Source organism: Hypoxylon trugodes, assembly GCF_022578975.1.
Source record: "Hypoxylon trugodes strain CBS 135444 unplaced genomic scaffold F4822scaffold_2, whole genome shotgun sequence".
NCBI classification, from domain to species: Eukaryota; Fungi; Ascomycota; class Sordariomycetes; order Xylariales; family Hypoxylaceae; genus Hypoxylon; species Hypoxylon trugodes.
In genome coordinates, this window is record NW_026250017.1 from 2609061 (window position 1) to 2632551 (window position 23491).

General features: G+C 47.2%; 10 protein-coding genes and 1 non-coding gene across 11 annotated transcripts; 6 read left to right on the forward strand and 5 right to left on the reverse strand.

The window, feature by feature from the left end:
- Positions 1 to 827: 827 nt before the first annotated feature.
- F4822DRAFT_391267 (uncharacterized protein) lies at positions 828 to 2319 on the forward strand. Its single transcript, XM_051457106.1, has one exon. The coding sequence runs from the start codon at positions 1493 to 1495 to the stop codon at positions 1997 to 1999; it is 507 nt and encodes a 168-aa protein (XP_051318278.1). The 5' UTR covers positions 828 to 1492; the 3' UTR covers positions 2000 to 2319.
- A 675-nt stretch (positions 2320 to 2994) lies between these two features.
- F4822DRAFT_131340 (uncharacterized protein) lies at positions 2995 to 4492 on the reverse strand. Its single transcript, XM_051452712.1, has 3 exons — positions 4045 to 4492; positions 3599 to 3982; positions 2995 to 3530 (listed from the first exon to the last, which is right to left on the reverse strand). The coding sequence occupies exons 1-3, from the start codon at positions 4378 to 4380 to the stop codon at positions 3291 to 3293; spliced, it is 960 nt and encodes a 319-aa protein (XP_051318279.1). The 5' UTR covers positions 4381 to 4492; the 3' UTR covers positions 2995 to 3290.
- Positions 4493 to 5840: 1348 nt separating this feature from the next.
- Positions 5841 to 6786, forward strand: F4822DRAFT_425711 (NAD(P)-binding protein; the record flags this gene model as incomplete). The annotated part of the gene is made up of 2 exons (XM_051460393.1): positions 5841 to 6317; positions 6481 to 6786. 2 exons carry the CDS (start codon positions 5841 to 5843, stop codon positions 6784 to 6786), a joined length of 783 nt encoding a protein of 260 aa, XP_051318280.1.
- Positions 6787 to 9855: 3069 nt separating this feature from the next.
- F4822DRAFT_131353 (carbonic anhydrase) lies at positions 9856 to 10957 on the forward strand. The gene is made up of 2 exons (XM_051452713.1): positions 9856 to 10391; positions 10446 to 10957. The coding sequence occupies exons 1-2, from the start codon at positions 9947 to 9949 to the stop codon at positions 10898 to 10900; spliced, it is 900 nt and encodes a 299-aa protein (XP_051318281.1). The 5' UTR covers positions 9856 to 9946; the 3' UTR covers positions 10901 to 10957.
- Positions 10958 to 11306: 349 nt separating this feature from the next.
- On the forward strand, positions 11307 to 13230 carry F4822DRAFT_131388 (ubiquitin-protein ligase molybdopterin-converting factor). The gene is made up of 3 exons (XM_051452714.1): positions 11307 to 11691; positions 11755 to 12625; positions 12679 to 13230. Exons 1-3 carry the CDS (start codon positions 11506 to 11508, stop codon positions 13146 to 13148), a joined length of 1527 nt encoding a protein of 508 aa, XP_051318282.1. The 5' UTR covers positions 11307 to 11505; the 3' UTR covers positions 13149 to 13230.
- An 82-nt stretch (positions 13231 to 13312) lies between these two features.
- F4822DRAFT_425714 (uncharacterized protein) lies at positions 13313 to 14216 on the reverse strand (the record flags this gene model as incomplete). The annotated part of the gene is made up of 2 exons (XM_051460394.1): positions 13313 to 14068; positions 14124 to 14216. The coding sequence occupies 2 exons, from the start codon at positions 14214 to 14216 to the stop codon at positions 13313 to 13315; spliced, it is 849 nt and encodes a 282-aa protein (XP_051318283.1).
- Positions 14217 to 14695: 479 nt separating this feature from the next.
- Positions 14696 to 14767, forward strand: F4822DRAFT_t30. Its single transcript has one exon. It is a non-coding gene; the product is annotated as a tRNA-Glu (tRNA).
- A 55-nt stretch (positions 14768 to 14822) lies between these two features.
- Positions 14823 to 16415, reverse strand: F4822DRAFT_131403 (NAD(P)-binding protein). Its single transcript, XM_051452715.1, has 2 exons — positions 15740 to 16415; positions 14823 to 15633 (listed from the first exon to the last, which is right to left on the reverse strand). Exons 1-2 carry the CDS (start codon positions 16047 to 16049, stop codon positions 15161 to 15163), a joined length of 783 nt encoding a protein of 260 aa, XP_051318284.1. The 5' UTR covers positions 16050 to 16415; the 3' UTR covers positions 14823 to 15160.
- An 885-nt stretch (positions 16416 to 17300) lies between these two features.
- On the reverse strand, positions 17301 to 18572 carry F4822DRAFT_425716 (PUA-like domain-containing protein; the record flags this gene model as incomplete). The annotated part of the gene is made up of 2 exons (XM_051460395.1): positions 17301 to 17425; positions 17501 to 18572. The coding sequence occupies 2 exons, from the start codon at positions 18570 to 18572 to the stop codon at positions 17301 to 17303; spliced, it is 1197 nt and encodes a 398-aa protein (XP_051318285.1).
- An 803-nt stretch (positions 18573 to 19375) lies between these two features.
- Positions 19376 to 21198, reverse strand: F4822DRAFT_131409 (homoserine O-acetyltransferase). The gene has a single exon (XM_051452716.1). The coding sequence runs from the start codon at positions 21056 to 21058 to the stop codon at positions 19484 to 19486; it is 1575 nt and encodes a 524-aa protein (XP_051318286.1). The 5' UTR covers positions 21059 to 21198; the 3' UTR covers positions 19376 to 19483.
- Positions 21199 to 21632: 434 nt separating this feature from the next.
- On the forward strand, positions 21633 to 23163 carry F4822DRAFT_391285 (uncharacterized protein). Its single transcript, XM_051457107.1, has 3 exons — positions 21633 to 22109; positions 22182 to 22467; positions 22525 to 23163. Exons 1-3 carry the CDS (start codon positions 21699 to 21701, stop codon positions 22941 to 22943), a joined length of 1116 nt encoding a protein of 371 aa, XP_051318287.1. The 5' UTR covers positions 21633 to 21698; the 3' UTR covers positions 22944 to 23163.
- The last annotated feature ends 328 nt before the right edge of the window (positions 23164 to 23491 follow it).

Genomic DNA, 23491 nt, shown 5'->3' on the forward strand with positions numbered 1-23491 from the left:
ACTGATCAGTTTTGTGAGGGCTTTCGGATCTTATTTGCTGACTGCGATGTCAAAAAAGAGGGTTCCTGAGATCAGAACCGAAAACATAGCGAGTTGAATACCTGATTATAGCTATCAATTCGGAGCCGGCGAGTCATGTATCAGAGGTGATCCTGGATTAAACCGAGCAGTAAGAAGCTACTCAAGTCGCTCCGATTCTGATTCATGTACCTGCGTAAGTGCACAGATAGTTACTAACTAAATGTGCGTTTTATATCTATATTCAAGTTTATTCGAGACTAGATATCTCGACGACACTTACACTACAGATGTTTGTCAGAGTTTAATCGAGCTGTCGGTCATCACAAAGTAAGGGATTAGACTCCTTTCCATTTAAACAAGTAGATTGGACCCTTTTTTTCCCTTCGACTTTAGCAAGGGTGGGAGCCCTCCAAGCTTTGCCAAGAGCGCTGTAAAGGTACCGTGGGATCCAGGGGAGTGCGCGAGTCAAAACGCCGGCGTTGTCTGCCCCTACTTTAGCTGCCGGGATATGTAGATTGGCCCTGCAGATGCTGGCAAACGGAGCCGCCTTTTTCGAGAAGGGATTAGTTAATCAGATCGACGTTCGCTGGTAAATAGACAAGCATTAAACAGGAAATTCACATGTTCGAATTTGGTTCGTCCCTGGTCCGTGGAGTCCAATCCAGTAGGAATCCGCAATTAGTTCGGGAGCCTTCGTGAGTATACCTGCCTATTCCTGAAGATTCTGCCGGGAGCCTCTACTCCTATGGTATATCGTGTGTCGATCTTGAATATTTTTGCCATTGTTCGTTCGCTACTTAGGTACTATGCCATCATGGTGGCGGACGTTTGAGAGAGCCATTACATAGACTTGGCGCCACTCATTGCCAGTTGTTTATTTACCGAGCCTATCAAATTAGGGGACGACAGCGTCACTTCACCATCAGTTATTCATTAAAGCTTGGGTCAGCCTCAACACCAAGCAACCATATCCTGCCAACCCACAAGGAACATGGTACAAGGACTGACGTCGATCTACATTTTTTCGCGCAGGGGAGTGCGGCTAGGGTTGGACCGGGGCCCCCTCTCAACTAATACTTTCTAGTAGTCGATCAACATGCACGCGAAATTGCTCAGAATAGAAACATATCAATTTTTTTCAGTGGTGGAAGTGTTTTGTGATAGTTGGGGCGCCTTGAGAGGGTACACCATAGGGATGACGTCCAAGGGCGGATGTATTAAGGATGCACCTCATAACTTGGCACGGAGCCGGGAAGGGGGCAATTTCGTAGGTATATAGAAACCACCATCTCACGCCCTCCGTCGAGGATTTCCTTGTAGAGTCACCAATTCAGTCGTTACCAAAAATCTTCGGTCGCTCAGTCACTCAATCATCCAGTCGGTCGTCCGGTTGCAAGTTTCTTAATAGATATTGGGGTTGCCACGATAAACATTCGCTCGATACAATAAAATCACGAAACCAGCTTTCAAAATGCACTTCCTCACAGTTATCACTCTCGCTTCCGCGGCTCTTGCGGTGCCATTCCAGCCTTTCAAGAAGCCAGTAGGCACAGGTTCGATCCCGTCCTTCCCTACGGTTCCTGGCACCGCACCGACTGGTGGCCCTACGGCGTTCCCAGCCCTAGCCGACCCAACATCGGTGTACCACCCTTCGATCACCTACGCTACTACTACGGCTTCGTCCAGCCAAGGGGGTTTCACGCCTGCGCCGAACACCTTCTCCACTTTCCAGGCGACTCGTCTCCCAGAGACCAGTTCGATCTTCGACTCGGTCCCTACGCCTCCCGTCAATGCTAAGCAAGTTGACGCTCCTCACCCTTTCCCTACCTTCCCAGGTGGTACCGCTCCCCCTACCCAGCCATCCAGTGGTCTCCCGCCGCACCACCACCACCATGACCCCACGGGCGGGTACTCGGGACCAGTTAGCTTCACCCGCACCACTCCTCTCCCGGCCCCTTCTGCTTTCTGGGGAGCTTAAGTTCTAAACCTGGAGCTTCCGATACGAGAAACTGCCAAAGTTTGACAACGAGACTACGCACGCACAGCACGCTATGAATTCGCGAGTCAGAGACTTCCACATATTATCACGACTTCGCTTCTAATTCGCTTCGCAATTTACGACTCGATTGGTCGAACACCCGTGTCTCAGGGAAGGAGACGGGAACCATTTCGTTAACACGCTGCCGCTTCAAATAAGGGGGAAAGATGGATGCGCGCGCTAGGTAGATTGGTGATTATGCTTTCTAATGTATATACAACTTAGACTTACAACCTTGTCAATGAATGCCTATGCATGGGTTGTTTTCTCAAATTAGGTCGTTATCGCTATCCCGTGATTTATCTCATACATCTACCGTAGTGTCCGTCCCCTTGTGGGAAGTAAGGGGTACGAGCTTGTGTAACTCGATCTCAGGTGCTTGCTGAAGAATATATAATTGTAAAACAACCTTTCTATCTCCCTTCGTAGATTTAAAGTTCCCCCGTTTCATATTTAAGATGTATTTATTAAGTTCATGTTTGGGAATTTGACTTAAGGGAACGCTACCTCGCTGAAATAAAGTAGGTAAGGACATCCTGTGATAGATAAATTGGAATAGACCAACTTTACCTCAAGCTCCAATCACCTTGAAACCCATACTAGATTATAATAAGCGAAGACAAGTTTGTAGGTGAGCTGCCTTACATTAATTATATATTACTCGACCTCGCTCAGCGACGGGGTGTCGTTATACTGTGCAAGCTTACCAGGGAAACTGTCGCTGCATTGCTTTTCTCTAGCAACACGAAAACGCACTTAGTTGACAATTAACATAAGGATTAATTACCAGGATATTTGTCAGGACATACACTTTGTTCCCGCGAATGGTGAGTTCCCATGCCGTAAATACTGCGGCACCGGAAAGGGGTAAGAGACTAGACCGCCTCTGTACTACGTCGAAGTTGACAAGCAATCCATTAATACCTCCTGTTCAATTGAGAAAAGTACCATTCTATTGACTTCTGAATTTTACCTAGGTGGTATCTAAGTTATATAAATCTGAAGACAACCTAATCCGCTTGTGTTGGTATCATTTTCTTATCACCAAAATAGCGCTCATTGGGGTAGTATCATCTGTAGGTACCATCTCAAGATGAATCCATCAAATACCAAATTGTTAAACCCTGGGCATCTTCAAGTGTCACATACTTTCTAGTGACTTTAACCCCCCTGTGCCTGGAACTCCCTGCCATCATAACCTATGTCTAATCCGACCGTTTCAAGCGCCGGGTTAGTGGCTATGAGTATGATCGAGAGGAAAGATGAACGTATCGTTGTGGAAAAGTCCAGGCGGGATCCTCGTGATGTTTGCCTTGAACACGTCCTCACCCTCTGGTCGTATGAAACCTGGCGACCCAAGCCCCGATTTAACCAGCGGGGAATCCGGCAGCCGGCCAGTGCAATTCTTCTTGCCGCCCGGGGTGATAATATCACGGTAGTATGTCGTATAGGTAGCGAATTGATGGAATACCTAAGTTCATCAGAATTGGTACAAAGATCCAAGTGCGTTTTCTAATGAAAGACTAGGAAACAACTTACTTGAGTAGCATTGCTCTCGAGGCTAAATATACCACCAGGCACCACGATATTATAGAGTGCAATGGGGCCATTCTCAGCTAGGTTCTCCTGCCATGCACTACGAGCATAGTCGCTGACAGTCGCTGTATCCATCCTAAACTGATCGGCCCACCTCTGACTGATACTTAGACCGCCATGTCCCTCGAGCGTAACGCCCGGGACAGGGACGTGGGAGTCTAGAGAATGAGACATCTCATGCGCGAAGATATAAAGCCGGTAGGAGGTATCAGAAAATAAAATAGTGTCCCCAGATGATACAGCGGCAGCACCGGGAATAGATTCCGGTTCGACTACCATCACATGTCTGATGTACTCGCGCATACCCAACGGCATCTTGCCGAACATCTATAATTGAGCCACCGTTAGTTTTATAGCTCTACCAAGCTGTATGGATAGAGGATACTTACAGATGCCATAGTAGTTGCGTTGGTCTTTGCCGACTTGACACGGCACATGGTCCAAGGATGATCACAATCGTTGTAGGACGCCGCAAAGACCTCGATATCAGAAATAGATATATTCTGCTGTTGGGCTCGATCCTTGCAGTCTTGGGGTATCTGGCCTGCTATAATTTCTACCTGGACCGGGGTTTGCGGAAGATGTTCCATAAGCCCCTTTTCGATTGCGCCACCGTAGTCAAATGGTGGTAAGATCACCGGTAGTGTGTTGGGACTTCCAGTTGATGGCGGATCGTCGGCAACAACGGCGGCCGCCAGTAGCGAAAAGAGTAATCCGAGTAACATTTTGATGTAACTAATCTCCAACAGGAAGACAGGCAATGTAAAGTTCTTTTGGCAATACTGATATAGCCTTTTGGTCAAGATGAATTATCGCGAAGTTTTGCGCCATGCTGATGAGAAGGATCAAGAGGTCTACGGAAATTGAAGTTTGGGGTTCGAAGCTTTTTACCTTCAGGTGTGTATTTCTACATTCTACCGTGCCTTTCCCTGACGTGTGTATCACACGGTTAGTTGAACATGACGCTGTGATTCTGGGCTTTCCGAATCGACAGTTCCCAGAAGATGAAGTGAAAGAAGTCCAACCCTTTATCATGCATGTCCTGTCCATATATTCTATCGGTGAATATCATCATGCATGGCCTAGAACGCGGTCTCTGCGATGCTTTTGTTCCCCTACACTGATTCCATAGTGACTCGCGTTCTATGGCTCGATCATTTAGCATCCTGATGAGATTGAAGCTTGGCCACCCGCGTTTCACTAGTTGCGACTAGACACACGTCACTTTAAAGCCTATGTGTGTTCTTGAGATGAACGGCGGTTTTTCGTTCGTTACTCTGTCCTCGAGTCGCCTGATTACTAAGCTGGTACACTTTACCACTTAAGTGAGGAATTCCATCTCGGCTCCTATCCTTTCTTCTCGTCATCGGAATATTCGATCATCGTGACTCGGAGGAACATGGACCGCCTCGGGGAGCTTGCTCGGTGTCCGGTCACTTTGATAGTTAACACGGCCAAGTCCTGGGCAAGTGATATCGAATCACTTAGGCTCGAGAAGGGGTAAAGGTTGGGTTTCCGAAGGGACATTGGTAGTATTTTTAGCTAGAAATTCATATGCCCCTATGAAAAGGACCCGAATCCGTGACAATCTTACTACCTAAGTGGGCAGTAAAGCGCGGCCCACGATGCTGTCGGCGGGGCCGGTATAGCATCTGCAATCCATCCTCACTCAAGGACTTATAACTTGTTTGAGAAGTCAGGGTCTCTATGTCGCGCAAGGTTCACTACTGCGAATCAAGATATTCTTATAGAATTGGTTTAGAAATTTCATGTAGGGATCGTATGGAGATGGAGGTGGTGGAGCGGCTAAAGCCTAAGAATCCCGGATCCGAGCCATATACGAATACGACAGGACATTAGAACTTGCGGCGTATCGCTGCCGAACCACCATCCCCATCCACCCCTCAACACCGCTAACTCCGCGAGGAGCTAAACCGGCAGCTAACATACGTAAGTGGCAGATCCAGCCCAATCCGAATACGCGGGTTGGTGGCGTATACTCCGTACACCTCTTTACTCGAAACCTATCTGAGTATATAATACCATCTCAATTCCATCTAAGAGTATAGTATCTCAGCATTCCATCTGTTAACATTGAAATTTGAAGTGATCAGTTATACCCGTGGGCAGTGATAAATCAGAATCAACCCCGCAATATTTCCCGAAACGACGGAAAACAAATAAAATGGCAACATCACTAGAAGGAAAGACTGTTGTGGTAACTGGCGCTGCCGGTGGTCTAGGAAAAGCCATAGCGAAGGGATATCTCGACGCGGGCGCCAATGTAGCGGTCTGCGACATTAACGATGAGCGATTGGAGCAAGTCCGAAGCGAATTCGGGCCTACAAGCCGATTTCTTGCCGAAAAGACGGATATCACAGACGAGGCGGCCATCACAAAGCTTGTGGAGAATGTTGTTGCCAAATTCGGCCGTCTAGATATATTGGTTAGCAATGCCGGTATGACGGATAAGTTTGACCCGGTCGGGTCATTGAGCAAGGAGCACTGGGATCGTATTATCAACCTCAACTTGACGGGTTCATTTTTGGCGTTCAAGACTGCTGTTAATACGATGGAGAAGCAATCACCGCCCAGTGGTACTATTATCCAGATTGCGTCGACCTCGAGTTGGCATGGTCTGTCTGCTGGTGCTGCTTATACGGTTAGTGAACCCCCCTTCCCCCGCCCTTTTCTGTCCTTTCTTTTATCCTCTTTCTTTGCCGATTTCTATATTCGTGTTTCCCGCATTATGCGTACGAAAAAACAGGCAAACCAACCCTCTATTTCCATATTCCATCGGTAAACCCTCACTAACCCCACACCAGGCAAGCAAACACGGCGTAGCCGCGCTCGTAAAAAGCACAGCAGGGTACTATGGACCGAAAGGAATCTACAGCATCGGGTTACAAGTCGGTGGTATGCCCGACACCAACATCCAAGACGGTTTCGCGGCTTTGGGCGGGTTCAACGCGGAGGCGTACGCGATGAGCGTATCGGCCAATTTCAAGCCGGAGCAGGCTATACAGCTCAAGGATGTCGCTAAGTACTGCGTGTTCCTCGGCGATCGGGATATCGCGGCGTCGTCGAATGGGTCTATGATTACTTTCGCGAAGAACCATCCGGTCGCGTGAGGATAGGTTGTGTTACTTCGGTGAGAGTGACATGTTAGATAGGAGTGTGAAATATACTAAGAAAAACATCCATGAGAGGCTATCGTCTGCGTTATGTTTGCTGTGATACTTGGTCAGTCTTTTCGGGGTGTGAAACAGCGTTGAAATGTGCACCTAGGTAAGGGGATGCGCATGAGTATCCAAATTTTGAAAATTCGTAGTTTATGCGATGCTCTCTTGGTCTTGTCACCTAGGTTTCTTGTGGCAGTGTATCTCTCGGAGGCCGCGACGCGTATGGCGCCTAGCGCTAAGGGGTTTCATTGCTCGGGACGGAGACCATCCAGCTTGGCCGAGTTTCCTGATATGCAATCAACTAGCCTGGTGTCTAGTTTTGGACCTGCACCTAGAGTGGACGAGTTCGCCCGGAAAACCTGCGGGAATAGTTCAGAGAAACTTCGTCGCGTTCGAATTAAGACCTTGGACAGTGTATCCCATGAATAGCGCCATGAAGGGTGACGCAGGTGAAAGGGCTTGGTCATCTTGACGAAGATATCCTAAATTAAGACATCCAACCATACCCCCTAACCCGCAGGTTCCTTGTTATAGGGTATTAGTGACGTTGATAAGTGTGCTAAATTGTTACGTTATTATGTTTTGTCATATCGACCAGTCTCGGCACGGCGAGACAGTAGCGCATTATCAGTTGTTCATCACTGTAGTTGATCATGTGTAGCTTTGTCGTTAGTATTCGATTCAAACCATACCCCTTCCACATGGCTGTTTGCTTGGAGCTTGGATATTGTATTTCGAACTGGAGAAAAAGATATTCGGTGACTGGAAGACTAAAGACTTCGTGGATGAGTATACCAACCCACTCAGGTAGGCGTAAAAACCACCCGTGACCTACTCCTGCGATGAGAGCACGTGGATGGCAGTCTCTACAATGAGTTATTCCCTGGGCCCCTGGCGCCAAGTGGATTCAGACATCTTGGCCCGGCGATAGCGAGGCTAACCTATGGGCAAGTCACGATGCTGACTGAGGACTCACCTCATCCTCTTGGCGTATAGGCGTGAACAAGCGCCGGGGACGAGGAATGGATATTGGCTAATTCCTGTTCCTGACTACTTCCTTTCTATTATGGTGAAAGTCTAGGCTAGTCTAAATGATGTCAGATAGACTAGTAGTGTCCGCGAGAACAGAGTGTGTCTGCGATAAGGCGGATTCACCTTTGTCCCCTCCGAGAAACGAAGGAGAATATAAATTGCGGAGACGGAGTTTGGTTATATAATATAACGGCTCTCGGTTTTGCTCGTGATACCTAATAATGGAGGCATATTTACATGATAAGTTTATATTAATAAGTGTAGTTACCAAATCTTGTTAGTATCGTGGGTGTTGATGAGTGGTGGTTAGACCGTTGGTTAAGCGGATTGTTGATCGGTCTGGGGTACGCAATTATCACCATATCAGATGAACGTTCTGGGTCTTATCAACGTAGATCTTGTAGCTCTGCGATCACCGATTGGCTCGATGCGATATAGTATTGTTTGATGTTTGCTGGGACATCAAACACCGAGATGGGATGAAAAAAAAGGGACGGGCGGTAACAGAAAGAATAGACTATAGGTACCTACCTCAGCCCTGTAAATGGTAGCTAAGCGGTCCCTGAGATCCTTAGGAGGTCTAGAACTTAGCGGGTCCAGCCGCTATTACTCGGGCAAGTCTGGAGAAAACGCCGTATTGTGATTGGCTTATAAAAGCACTACCATATTAATAATGACTGCTGGATCCTCAAAAGTGTCGTCGATACAAGTGCAATCTGGGATAATAGCTTAAATCGATAATGCACGCAATGCTTGAGCGCAAAGATAGACGATGTATTGCGCTTCTTTGGGGGTCAATCTCATTATTGTCAGCACTTAATGGAAGTAATTCGCTAAGCACCATGTTCCTCTCAACCAAGGTGCTCATAAGCCAAGAACACCAAGCCTTCAAAAGGGGCAGAATGGGCTGATGTTTTTGCTAAAGAGGTATGGTGAACCAAACTTGCCTTGAAATAACAATCTACTAGCTACCAAATAGATCCAACTCCTTTTTCAATTAGGGCGATGAGAATGATCTAGAGATCGCTTCCCTTCAGATAATGTTATTGTGCCTACTGGATCAATTCACTGAATGTTTCCTAATCGACTGACTGGTCAGCTTTTTCAGAATGGTTAGAACCGATTCTAGTGCGGCGCAAGCTTACCTGGCAGGCTGCCTATGTATTTTTAACAGTACACTAGTGCAGAGTAATTCCTTCAGATTTTTCCGTTGGAAGCATCTTACTATATGGGTCTAGTTTGATTTTGATATACGGAGATTGGGGCCTGAGGATCGTGCAGGGGTTCTCCAAGAACCCGCGAGCCCTTACCTGGCTGCATATTTTTTCTGCACTGAAGAAATGAGTCGATTTTTTGGGATCGAAACGTCGGCCAAGAGAAACGGGCACCAACCAGTATTGTTATTTCTTCTCCCAAGAGTTGGCAATGTAAGGAAACTTCACTTGGCAGCTTTTGCATACTCATCTGTGTGAGATATGCTGTAATACAAGCATCCTATTCCATGCTGGCGCCTTGACCTGCTTATTAGATACCGTCGCTCTAGTAAGTAGTCAATTTTGGAGTCGGAATTGCACGTGGGACCTTCATCTTATCCATCTAGGATCGTGACGATGTTCTGGGCTTGGAGAACCCTGAACTTGGAGTAGATTGCTCTGAAGCCTTCCCAACCCTAGAAACAAGGTGCTTACCGTAGCCTTGACCGTAAATGCGTTATCTTACGGCTGTCGCTTAATGAGGTAGCAATGCCAACACCGTTTCTCCTTCGAGGCCAAAGTTTCGGCCAAGAATAGTTGAGGTCCTAACCCAAACTGCGTCTTGCAGCATAAATAGCAAATCATACTGGCGGAGCTTGTTATTCGTCCATGTGGCACGGGTACAAACCAGACGGGACCCATTCTTTCCGAGCCTTCGGGTTTTCCATTTATTAACGATATTTCCTCGCCGTGTTGTTGGTGGTTCGTGTCACTTCAGATCGCATTTGATATTTCTTTCCTTGTCGTCATTTCCATTTCCTTTTTTATCAGGATAATTTGTTTGCCTCTTTTCCCTAGATTTCATTTTCTCTTATTTGGATAATATGTGTTCGCTATTCTCTCGTCTACTTCTCCTAGCCGCGTCTGTGACGCCGGCCCTGGCCTTTTGCGGCGCCCATACGCATCTTGATCGAAGAGCAGAAGGAGAAGAGGATGTACCAGTTTCCACCTTTGGGTACACTGGAACAGATGGACCGGTTCTATGGACCCAATTGAACTCCACCGCCAACGGGCTGTGCTCAACGGGCAGAAATCAGTCGCCCATTAACATGGTTGAGGGGCAATTCACGCTCGTCCCGGCTTCCGAACTTGACGTTTATATCCCCGACGTTCCTGAGGGCGCCGAATTCGAGAACCTCGGATCCACGATAGAGGTTGTTATGAAGGGGGTGGGAGCGTCGCTTATTCTTGAGGACAAAGTCTACTCGTTCGAACAATTCCATTTTCACCACCCTAGCGAGCACGTGGACAATGGTGTCAGCCTGCCAAGTAAGTGGATATCATCTTGTGCGGTGTAGGTTGCCTGGCTAATAAGCGCGATAGTGGAAATGCACATGGTGTTTACCTCGGAGGAGGAAGAAATCGCCGTGATTGGTGTCTATGTCGATCTTGTGGATGTTCCCACAACTGTTCAACTTCATATCATTCCCCGAAACTCGCCGTCCAACTTGCTCGAGACCATCTTCTCTTCGATTGGAGAAATTGCATCTCCTGGTGCGAAAACGACGACTAAACCTCTGATTATGTCTGAATTAGTCCAGTTTTTAAATACGGGAAGCTTCCAGCGATACACCGGCTCTCTTACTACCCCGCCATGCTCTGAGGGTGTAGCTTGGTCCGTCGCAACGGAAAAGCTCCTACTCTCCAAGACAACATACCAGACAGTGCGTGACGTTGTTGGATTTAACGCTCGATACCCTCAAAACAGCCTCGGAGAACAGAACCTTCTCGCGCTTGCATCAGGTGGAGCGGAAGCAGTAGCTAATGCCACCGCGTAGAGAACAATGGGGACGAGAGGAGAGATGAAGCATATTAATCACCTATAATTGGAGAGGAGGCTTGATGTAGATATGTGTAACTTTTAGAATAATCAGCATATTTTCGTACAAGTTCAAGAAGATACCCTCATGTAGAGACAGGAGTGAAGGAGAATGAGTGAAGTTAAATATCTTAAACTTTGGCCAACAAGGTGTTTTAAGTTCATATTCTTAGAAACCTTAGATGTTCTTGGCAAGATCTCGAAGGTGCCGACTAACCGTATCTATAGGGCCATGCTTTAGGGGGAGCTAGGGCTGCGAGGGGTGACTTGGTGTGGCGTGTACGCCCTAAATAACGCCACTATTAGAACTATTAGGTTTGTTCCTGCCTACAAGGGTTACCTACAGATTTCGTCATCCCGCCTTTTTTCTCAAATTGTAAAAATATTTTTTGAGATTGCCTGAAGCACACTCACAACCAATCCTTCCGAAATTCTTTAGAAATGTAGTACGGCCTAGAGTATTTAATCCATATTATACTAATTCATATATCATATACCCGAACCTACGTGATTAGGTTCATCGGAAAGCAGCCGAACGGAATATCGAGTGTCGCAAGACCCAATATGGCGTCATTCATAGAACGAGCTTCCGCAAGCTCCAAGGTCCAATTCGCCGCAACAGCCATTGCATCCGGCGCCGTCGTCGTGGGCGCGATATTAGGATACCAACGTCTTCAGCGAGAAGAGCGCGTTCACCAACTCAAAGACTCGATACCATCTATACTCGACGAAGGCGAAGCTTTACGAAGGGTGGATAGCCCCTCATCTGCACTGGCCTGTCTGAGGAACAATTCGCTGACCAGCGCAAGGTAGCTTAATAGTTATGGCGGCGCTTCGAAAGCCGATAAAGAAGACCTACGAAACGAAATCCTCGCGCGACGTGCACAAGCGGGCGACTACGACGACGAATTAATCCTCGAACAACTCGCGCGAAACCGTGTCTTCCTCACGCCGGAGGGACTGGACAAGCTACGCAACTCGTTCGTGATAATAGTTGGGTGCGGAGGTGTGGGATCGCATTGCACAGCGGCACTGGCGCGGTCGGGCGTCTCCAAGATTCGATTGATCGATTTTGACCAGGTTTCGCTAAGCTCATTAAATCGACACGCGGTCGCCACGCTAGCTGATGTGGGAAGTCCGAAGGTGCACTGTCTTCAGCGGCGACTTCTAGCTATTGCTCCATGGGTGCATTTCGACTTGCGACAAGAGAAGTTCTGGGATAAGGCTGCAGATAAACTGTTAGAACCGTGGAAGAATGGGCAGAAGCCGGATTATATCGTGGACGCTATCGACAATATCGATACAAAAGTCGCGCTGCTGAAATATTGCCACGACCACGAACTACCGGTCATATCATCTATGGGCGCGGGATGTAAGAGCGATCCTACCCGGATCATCGTAGGGGATATCGGAACTAGTACCGACGACGGGCTATCGAGATCTACCAGACGCCGATTAAAGTTACTAGGAGTTACCAAAGGAATCCCGACTGTATATTCGACAGAGAAAACCGGGGAGGGGAAAGCAGAGCTGCTCCCTCTTCCCGACGATGAATTCCAAAAGGGCCAAGTTGGTGATTTAGGAGTCTTGCCAGATTTCCGAGTGCGAATATTGCCGGTACTGGGGACAATGCCAGCTGTGTTTGGATACACGGCAGCGAACCACGTCATACTCTCTGTTACTGGTATGTTTTCATTCGGCCTTCAATTCTTGCATTCAAAGCTAAATATTACTTAGGATACCCCCATGATTACGTACCGGCAAAGGGTCGAGAGAAGATGTACGAGGGTCTTCTTGCAGCGGTTCAAGGAGGTGAAGAGAAAGTCCTCCGACATATGACGGGCGGCGACCCCAGCATTACCTTAGGTCTAAAAGTACCAATTACGACGGCGGATATGGCATTCCTTGTTGAAGAGATCTTCAAGGGGCGTAGTGCTATCACTGGACTCACGACTCGATTGACCTTAATGAGATGGCGGAAGCCGAAGGATTCCATTCTGGTAAGAATAGGGGAGTGTCCCGATGAGCAAAAGTCTTCGAACGTTAAACTTGAGGATCTTGTTTGCATGACCAAGGAAGAGGGAATACGGCATGACAAACAGATTTTGCGAGGAGACAAGACGCCCGAGGAAGTATATGACCCAGTCACGGTAGAGAAGGTCGAGGCGCTGCTTAGAGATACCGCGAAGTACGAAAAATATAGATGATCGTGGATTTCGCTGCGCATTTCCGAGGCCGATCCAATCGTACTTAATCATCCCCTATTCTCTAGGGCGCCGTGAGTACCAATCTCCGGGTATTTAGTGGCGCATTGCCCTAATCGCCAGCGCTCGCCCGCCTATAAATTGCCGTAAATCCGCTAAAACGTCCCTTACAATTTACTCTCCCGCCGTAATCCCTCCCATAACGCTAGTGCAGCTAGGCACTTCGCATCCCGCGCCCCTTCCCTCCATAAATCCTTCATCGGCACCAACTTCAACGTAATTTTCTCACCATGATCCCTTAGCCCCGTCAATTTGCCCGTCCACTCCTTCAAGGTATCTCGCGGTACTCTTCGCTCGTGCATGTAAATCGGGATATGTTCATCGCATCCACCAGCCGAGGGATACATCGCAAACGGCAAACCCTCCTCTCCTTTCACTCCACTTTCTTCCGTAATAGCCATATCGCTCAAACAACGTAGCTCCGAAGCCGGGATTTCTAACCCGAGTTCTTCGCGAATCTCCTGCGCGGCTGTACCAGCAAATGTACCGCCTTCGTCGACCATGCCTGCAGGTAGTTCCACGAATTCTAGACTACCGGCTGGGATGCGGGGTTGTACGGTGAGTACGACGTAGCGCTCGCCGTAATCTGAATTGCTTTCGTTCTGTACGTCATCTGGCACGAGGATTACGAGCATGGCGACGCTAGGCCCGCGTAGAAAGATGCTACCGGGAAGGGTCTCACCGGCATCGTTGGATACCTCGGCGGTGAGTTTGAGGAATCCGAGACGCTGGTTCGGAGCCCGGCCGAAAAGGTCGAAGCTCTGGATTGTGACGGAGCGCAGCGCATATGGATCCGTGTGAAAAGGATGCGAAGTATTGGTGCGTTGAAGAGAGAGGGAGTTGGTGAGTGTTTTGACCCAATTCTTAGTTTTGTTAGTAATTAATTATATGAAGTCGAATGAGATAAAGGCGTCTTACGTTGAAAGGAGAGAATGCTAAGAGCTTCTCTTCTGAAAGCCCCTCTGGTAGCTTCACCGGAATGTTAGGTTGTTTAAGGGTGATTGTTGTCATTGCGCGTCTGATTTCTCTACTCAAGATTTTTCTGCGATTGATTTTCTGAGGGAACTGTCTTAGTAAAGAAATGCGCATCTCAATGTTGTAGAGTTTTTGTTTTCGTTCACAGCATTAAATATCTATAGTATGAGGTAGCACATAGAAGATAGCTGGTTTTCTTTAAATGTACAATGACGTCTCCCCACTTCCAAAGATCCTGGGATTCACTTTCTTTCTGAAGTTGGAAAGTTTGCGTCTCTTCTAGACAACTAGATTCGTATAAAGCCCCTCAATTATATTCACGAGTACCTAATAACAAAATTTGTTACACACTGACCATCTTCCATCTGATAAAATACCCAAACTCATCATGATGCATTTTACGAAAACAAAGCCAAATTACGTAAACACCGATTATCTTGTACGAACCCCGATATTCTACCGAAGTTTTAATCGATATAGGACATTATAACTTAACCATTGACATGAAGATCTCATCCGGTATAGTGTAACGGCTAACATACCTCGTTTTCACCGAGGAGCTCGGGGTTCGATTCCCCGTACCGGAGAATAAACTTTTTACTTTTTCGCTCTCTGCTTTTCTCTCTCTCGCGAGACAAGACAGTTTTTTGGTCTAATCCTTTCAAATATTCTGTATTATGTTCATTCATAGAAGACACTCTACTCGGGTCTTTGGTCTACACTATGATTCTCCCCATTTGAACAATGTGTGGAATTATTTTTTCTTAATTCAGATGTTCTCGTACGAAAGCTGGCGATGACGTCAAAGGAACGACTTTAAACGAGTGTCTCATTTTTCAAGCAAAATATCTATCTACTATCCTCAAAGGAACTAGCGAATATTCCCATGCATATCAATCCTCCATGACCATTTCCCTATACCCTCCACAGGCCAAAGTCTAGCAATCCCTCAACCCTCAATCTCATGATAACGCACTAGCTCAGATCAAATTATGCCCACCACGCGTCTTAACAATCTCCCCCGTCGCATTCTGATCCCTCATAAGATACAAATACGCCTCCGCAACATCAACAACCTGCCCAACCTTCCCCGTCGGCAACAACTTCCCCCACTTCGTAAACTCCCTCTCGCGCGCCGCCGCATCGAGACCCATCACTTCCCATAGCGGTGTATCAACGAACCCAGGTTCTACAGCGTTGACACGCAAAGGTGCTAGATCGAGGGCTAGATTGCGCGCGAGACCGGTTAGTCCGGCGCCCATGTAGGCCGCTACACTCCAACCGGCGTTCGGCTTCTCAGCAATACCGCCGGTGGAGATTGTGAGACTGTTGTTGACGCTGGCTGCGACGTGGCGTTTGGTGATTTTTCCTAGGAGGATGGGCAGGATGAAGCGCATGTGTGAGCCTTTGCGGATTTTGTCGTAGGAGAAGTCTTCAACTTTCATGACGGGTACTGTGGTGTTAAGTAGAGGTTAGCGATTACTTGTTTCGTAAGTATGAGATAGGTGAGTGTCGAGGTATGTGTCAAGGTATGTGTGGCGTTGTGAAGGAGTACGTACAGACATCCGCCGCGGTAAGAACGACATGGTCGATAGGCTGTTGCTTCTCGACTTCAGTGAAGAGGGCCTCGAGGTCCTGCTCGACAGTCTCCTTGGATAAGTCACAAGGGACGCCGGTGACAGGAGCATCGGGGTATTCGGCCTTGACCTCGCTAAGAGTAACATCGACGGACTTCTGAGAAGACCCTGAGATGGTAACACGGGCACCAGCTTCGATGGAACCCTCCACGACACCACGTCCGATACCCTTAGTACCGCCGATGACAAGGACGTGCTTGCCCGTGAGTTTGCTGGAGAATTTGGCCGCCATTGTGACTAAGTTTTAGTAGTTTCTTTCACTAAAGAAGATGTAATCTTGTAATACTTCTGTTTTCAACTGTAGAGAGGAGAATATTGATGCTGTCGAGCTACTGATTAAAAACAACTGCTGAGGAATCAACCTCGATATTTAACAACCCCAAGAACAAAGCTAACGCGAAGAAGGAAATATTAAGTCCCTAAACTACGAGTGATTATTGATCATATTCTGGTGATAATCCCATCTATAGTAACTATCCGACTCGGGGTGTTGGGTATGGTGATATTATGTCCGCGACCCTGCATGAGAGGATCTATGTATGTACTCTCCAAGTCTAATGCATAGCGCCCCCATGCAAGACACGCGCCTTTGACGTCCTCGACTCCAAAACACGAAATACCCGGGTATACCCAACCTCATTTAGCCATTCCTTTTTCTTGTTCTACCCGTGTTCTAGCCGGTCTCTACTAGATAGTAGGTCTAATTTTTCTCTAACAAGGTGGGGGCGGAGTTAACGGATGTTGATGTGAATTGTGAATGTGGTAGTGTCGGGACGGATTAAGGACTTACTCTTTTTGGAGTTCGTCTAAGCTAATACACGCTATATAGTTGAGGCTGTCATGAAATATTTTATCGCCGATCGGATACCCTCAACGAATCAAGGTTCAATAGGAATCAGTAACAGGGGTTTGTAATCACGAATCAAGGCCCCCTGGTGGTGTTGCTGTAACCAACCGACTGCGCCAAACTCGGGAATACTCTCGCAAATAAGCTCCGTATTAGGTATGCAGTATAAAATCAATCATGAGGATCATCAGGAATGCAGAAAAAGACCATAAATGTGTTGTATGCTAACTGGGAATAACATTCGCGAATAAAAGCAAGGCTACATACTATACATTGATCGGGAATACCATCATGAACGAGAATAAGCTATATATCCGCTGGGAATATCCTTGCGAATGGAGATAATGCCACCCTTCAAACGGGAATACCACCGCAAATAACAGTAAGAGTATATGCCATACACCAACGTAATAACTTGAGCTGCAAATCAACGACAATCCATATATCTTCCTCTCATTCTTCTACTCGTGTATTGACACCCGACGACCATATAGGAAATATTCCGACTGCCGGATTTCGAATTCAGATGCAACTCGCTCGCTGGACATTTAGATACTCGCTCAACACAATCCACCTCGGACATCCGCCTCGGCAGCTTCGCGATGCGCCGGAAGGCGAAAGTTCTCCATCATCACATCAATCTCCTTTCTGAATATGTTGTAGTTCATGTATTTGCTGCATTGTGGGCGAAACGTCGACCAATTTTTCGAGTGGTTCCTGACCGGGCTCTCTAACAAGGGTGAATTGCTCATAAAGCCCTCCTATACGAGGATTAGCACTCCGATATGCAAGATGAGTCCAAAAACCCCTTCGGGGACGTGATAGATAGAACCTACCCTTTCGATTCTTACATTCCCGCAACGCAGTAACTTGGTACAACCCATCATACCTCAACCCACACCTCGGCAACCAGCGGTTCGCCCTCGACGAGCCACCCGCGCGGAGTACACGCACCGGTTTTCTTGTTCTAAGCGAAGTCTTCAGAGCCTTCATCCCGATAGTCGATGGTGCAGGTTTCATGCGGTCGCCATTCTCATGGCTTCCAGAACCAGAGTAGTGAAGCGTTTCACCTCGATCGTTATCCAAGTCCTCGTACATACCAGATACTACAATGGAGTATGCGCCAGAGTCCGCCGTACCCCGAATCCCACCACCACGCGATCCATGTGCTCCGCGTTGGAGCGCGACAAGTTGGTTCGCGAACCACGCGCCTACTGGTATGCCGTTGTGACCGAAGACTTTGGCAGTCCGCTTAGGTACTGTGGGGTCTAAACGGTAAGTTCGTCGACCTGTTGCAGTTCGAAGAATCATGATTCCGTACATGATACTCCGTTCCCTAAACATGGGGTTATCTATCGGCGGAAGCTCAGTTTGGAGGACGATAACTCCATCTGTAGGCGTCTCATCTCTGGTTTCCGACTCCGGGGGTAAACTCGGGCGATTACACTCAGGAGATGTCGGCGCATCGGGTGTGGTATCCGACGGTTGGTCCTGGTAGATTGAGCCCTCCGTTGAAGCCACCGAGTCTAGGCTTGTACTTCGGGATTCCTGGTCAGGCGATATATCCTCGTCTTCACTACCTATTTTAGCGCCCCAATTTTGCGAGATCCATTTCTCATATAGAGCCCGAGCAGCATTTTTTATCTCGTCGGAGTAGAAGACAGTGATATTTTTAATTATGAAGTCGAAGGTTTTGTCGAATTTGATTTCATCCCGAATCTCGGGTGTCATTTCGACGGTTTCCAACCATTTAAGGTATACCTTTGCTCTCGCCAGAGACTTTTCTTCGTATTTACCATCTCCTGGTCTTTGAGGTCGCCCGTAGTTTCTACTTTTTAGTCCAAAGCGTATAAGTTTTCGTGTCTCGACTGTCATGTGTTGAAGTGTCGGGTTTTTAGTTGTCGCCATGTCGTTGGTTAGGTATTAGAACACGTACGTTACAGGCGCCCTAGAGAATTGTTTAGAAAAATGGTAATAAATCGCATAATAAGTTCGCAACAGAAATAGATTTATTACCTGATTCCACCTGCCCATACAACACAGCGCCTAGGTACAACTACTCGGATGAGTTAGATGGTAATTTGGGTTCGAACAATATGCTACGAGGAAGGTGTTGCGGTTTCGGTCGCAATAGGAAATCAAGATACCTCCTGCTTAGTCCTAGAGCTACCTACCTAGGTAATTTTGGTATATAGGAATAGGTAAAGCTTAGTTCCAATTATAGGCTGCAAAGAGCAATAGAACAATAGATGCCGAAAATGAATATCTAAATGGTGATCGATAAAATCTAGAAAAGAAAACTCCTTTGTCTTGAAGCTCTCTAGCTTTTGGAAAAAGACAAGGACAATGTTTACGTCTACCGCGTCTCGGATTTTTCGAGTTGCAACTAGGCAGCTACACGTATTCCCCTATTGTGTAGGTATAATAGCCATTTTAGTTGACTTGACCTGTCATAAAGACTAAGCAAACACACGACTTACCCTGGTAGTCGAAACGCCTCGTCCTCCTTTAAGTAAGGCCGCCGGTCGCTCATTGGTGAATTTTATTATCTTAAGTACGGTGAAGGTGAGTCATTTCCGCGGCATCTGGTGTCGACACTTATAAGTATGTAATAGTCGTGTCTGTATAAGCAACGCGTGCCTCGTGTATATTCACCATGCTATGCGATGCTCTGGTGCTACTTATCATAGTTAGTTTGACGTTTTTAGTAACCTCTACACCCTCATATGCCACTCCGAAATTGAGTCTTATTAGGCTTCTGTCTTGCTGGGCGCGAACTGGATGCGAAGAACTCAGGTATATTGATAATGACTCCACGCCTATCCCAAAAAGTTTTTGACATTGCCCCCAACATTTTTCAGATCCAATAAGAATGTATCGTGACCGAACAAACTTTGCTCCTCGCTCAATTCGACGTGCGTCACGTTTCTGTTACCCGTAAGACGTACTGCGTTGGCCACCTCCCGCTGTTGCCAAGCAGGAAATAGTATATCACTAGCGACACCCATTACAAGTATAGGGATATCTCTTAATGATGCCAGCCCCGCAATAAGGTCCTCAGGCGGACGGAAGTCTCCAGGTACGGGAGGGTTAGAATCATCCGGGACGACTCCTGGTTGTTCGGAATACGGTGACTCCGGCAGCGTGAGGCTGCAGGATGGATCATTCGATCTCGGGGAAGACCCGGATTGAAGTAATTCCTCGCGCTCCGCTCGTCGTTGCGTGGCTGCTTGTTGGCTTTCGAGGCCTAAGTCAAAGAGGTCCATAGCTTTGCTAACATATAAGAGGCTGTTTGGATCATATGTTAGACAAAATTTCTCGCCTGCATGGTCTAAGTAGGTCTCGATCAAGAAGTCTGGGCATAACGCCGGTGGTTTTGTTGGGTCTGCTCTCCTGCGACCGAACCGTTGCTCCCACTCGGGCCCAGATCGATATGTTACAGTAGCGATTTCTCTCGCAAGCTTCATCCCGGCGTGCGGTGGTACTTTACCATAGTAGAACCCACGGTTCCAATTAGGGTCCATCATGAGCACTTGCCGCTGTGTATGACGCATCGCGATGCTATAAGGGTGACTTCTTGCGCAGCCGCTAATAGATACTATGCGACCAACCCTTGAAGGAAATAGAACGCCAGCTGCTAGAGATTGCATTCCTCCCATACTAGATCCGACACTTGCATGTAGATTTTGCACACCGAGATGGTCGAGGAGCCGGAACTGGGCCCTTACCATATCCTCCATTGTAAGGATTGGAAACCGTGTAGCGTATCTTTGACCGTCGGCAGGGTCGATACTACTAGGTCCGGTTGATCCGAAGCAACCCCCGACAACATTTGTACATATTATAAAGTATTTATCGGTATCGAGACATGCGCCAGGTCCAATGAACTTTTCCCACCATCCCGGCTGCGGGTTGCTTTCGGTCGAGTGAGCATGCGATGAGGCGGAAAGACCCGTGTGAAGAAGTATCACGTTGGACTTGTCCGAGTTCATCTTACCCCATGTTTCGTATGCGATATCGAATTCGGGTAAGAGGCCACCCCAATCTAGAGAAAGAGGGTCCTTGCAATGAAAGATTTCGGTGGCACCGGTGGTATAGGCGGGTTCGGGTCCTGTCGATAGCGACTTCGCTTCTAGTTTCGCTGATCGGGTTTCTATCGCATCAAGACATGGAAATGCCATAGCAGGATTCGACGCTTCGCCTTGGCTTGCGCTACCTCGCCTAGCGGGGTGCGAGTGCAATGATCGTATGCCATGTTGCGAACTGGAAGATTTGGGAGACGCTATTGAAGGCCGAACTCGGAATAGTGATGTGTGTGATCGTGCATTGGGAGATGGTTGTAAATAAGTAGATACGCGTCGCAGCGCAACAGCGCTATATGTCCGGGCCGCCATAGAAGACCCTAGCCCGAAAGGAAGGTATACAAACCCACAGCGAAGGGGGTGCTAGAATGAGGTTTATTTTCATGATTGAAATTTTGAAGAGGGAATACCTAATGCTTCTTTTCTTGGCGGGGCAGCTTTAGCGTATGGAGGCAAAAGAACATGGATCCTAGGAAGTTTAAGTCACCCCTGTATTTTATTCAGCTTCAGGGCTGGCGGGCTCCGACTTCTAGAACCCCGCCTTATTATCTCCATATTTTAAGCTATAGGTGCTATGAACCCAGGTACATACTACCTACGAGCTACGTGCTGTATCAAGTTGCACTTGACTAATTTCGAAAATAAAATATCTAGCTTAGCTTGATAATACGATTATTTACTGAGTAAGAAGGCATCGTGATTCTATATCGTGATATTTAGGTGATATTTGCTGTTAATGAGGCAAAAATGAAATCGCTGACGTAACTAGTATTCACTGACGTAGGACTTAACTTGCGCCAAGAGGTAGTGCTTGATTGTAGCTGCCTATGACATATCCTTATTTGGGAAGTAGTACCTAGGTAGTTCATTCTCCAGCTTGTCTTGTCCCCACCCGGCCACTTTATTATACATATCCTAGCTTGCTGCCTATCCAGGCATTTCTACTTTAAACATGTTCGAGTTCGTCGAGATTACCCTATTTCTCCTCTTAATATCTATACTGTTCACTTCTCAACTTCTACATCTCGTTGATATTACTCTTGATTTCTTAGGCGCACCTAGCATCATGGACCGCGGAAGAGGAGGTATGCTTGGTAGGATTCCTAGGCGAAGGAACCCTTTATTCCGTCGCAGAGACGTATCGCCACCAAATTTCACTACCTCATATGAGATCACACCTGAAGATGCTTTGGAGGTGAGGGACATATTGTCCGAGGATAGGAACCTACCTCCTGAGCTAGTTGATATGATACTCGAATATGCTGAATATTGGGCTTGTTCCGTCGCCGTGCTTGATTGTGCTGATCGCCCGGACGGTCGCATCTCGATTCGTGGTGGAGGCCAAGGCGAGAATCAATTCTTGGTTAGTACAATACTACATCTATATCGGTAGCCCTTATATCTCTCGTTAGCTTTAGCTTATACTGGTTAATAGCTTCGCACCGAACCTCTGGGCCTTAACAAATGGTCACCGCTCAGCCATGATCTTTGGAAAACTCAGTCTGCCCCAAAATCTCTTGAAAAGGAGTATCCTGAGTCCAATTTACACGAGTTCATAGAAGGACCCGTTTCCACATTGGAGCATCCATTCCGAAAAGTGGTCTTTGATATTGTGAGTTGCGACCAGGGTTGGAGTAGTCACCATGACGATTACGGTACCTATCGCAATTCTTTTACCTGGTTTGATGTGGGATTGGAGCGTTTCGATATGAATAATGAATGTGAGAAACAGAGCGTGGATCATGGTTTATACACTCAAAACGCTGATTATCCCTTAGGTCCCCCCACGTGCTCTGATCGACAAAACTCGGATAGCTCAAGCAAGACCGCAAACATCCCAACTTGTGCAATCCGTTCCGTTTGGCCTCCTGTTATAAATGACACAAGCAACGATTCCGCTATGAAGTACAAACATGAATTACTTCCCACTGAGGATCATTGTATACAACGGAACAAACACGCCGAAAAGAATATGCAACACCATCATATTGAATGGTCTTGGGACGACAATATCAACCCAGAACTTCCAGCAGCAAACGAATTGGAAGAGATTGGCCGAGGTAGAAGTACTGGCAATGGCGAATTTATCAGGAACTTGAAATTCGGGGACATGATTACTGTTTGGGGTCGTGCAAGATTTGGAGGGTGGAGCAATAACGTCCAGAGCGTTAAAGTTAAGCTGTACTGGGCATTCTAAAACAACGGCGCGCATCCTCAAGTTGATATCCTTATGAAGCACTTGCTATTTCGAAACTAGTATTGATAATGATGACTGATACCTAGGTAATGTGCGAAATCTGTGCGAATTGCCTTGGTACTATGATCGCATGTCTATCCTCCAGCATGTGAATTGGTTAACGTCTAGCATCTAAGATACCGTGCTCAATGCTTAAGGAACACATGGAACAGCTAGTGCCACATAATATATCTAGCTGGTCCGTGGTTAGCTGCTGTGCAACCTTGTTGGCCGCTTTACAAGATAACCACGATTTAAGTTGATTCTTACAGGAGGGAATAGTGGGTATTTTAGGTGCATGTACCTCTAGCTAATGGCGTTTGCGCGGCCTAGCGGGTAGCTGCCTAGCAGTTGCCTAGTTGTAAGAATAAAAGAGGGGAACCTTCTTATACTTATAACGCACACCCCAGCATGCACAGGCATGAGCTCTAGTACAAAACAAGACCCCTCACCACCCAGGGCTAGCATTCAGCTCCCGTACTTAAAACCCCATACTTCATCCTCCATAC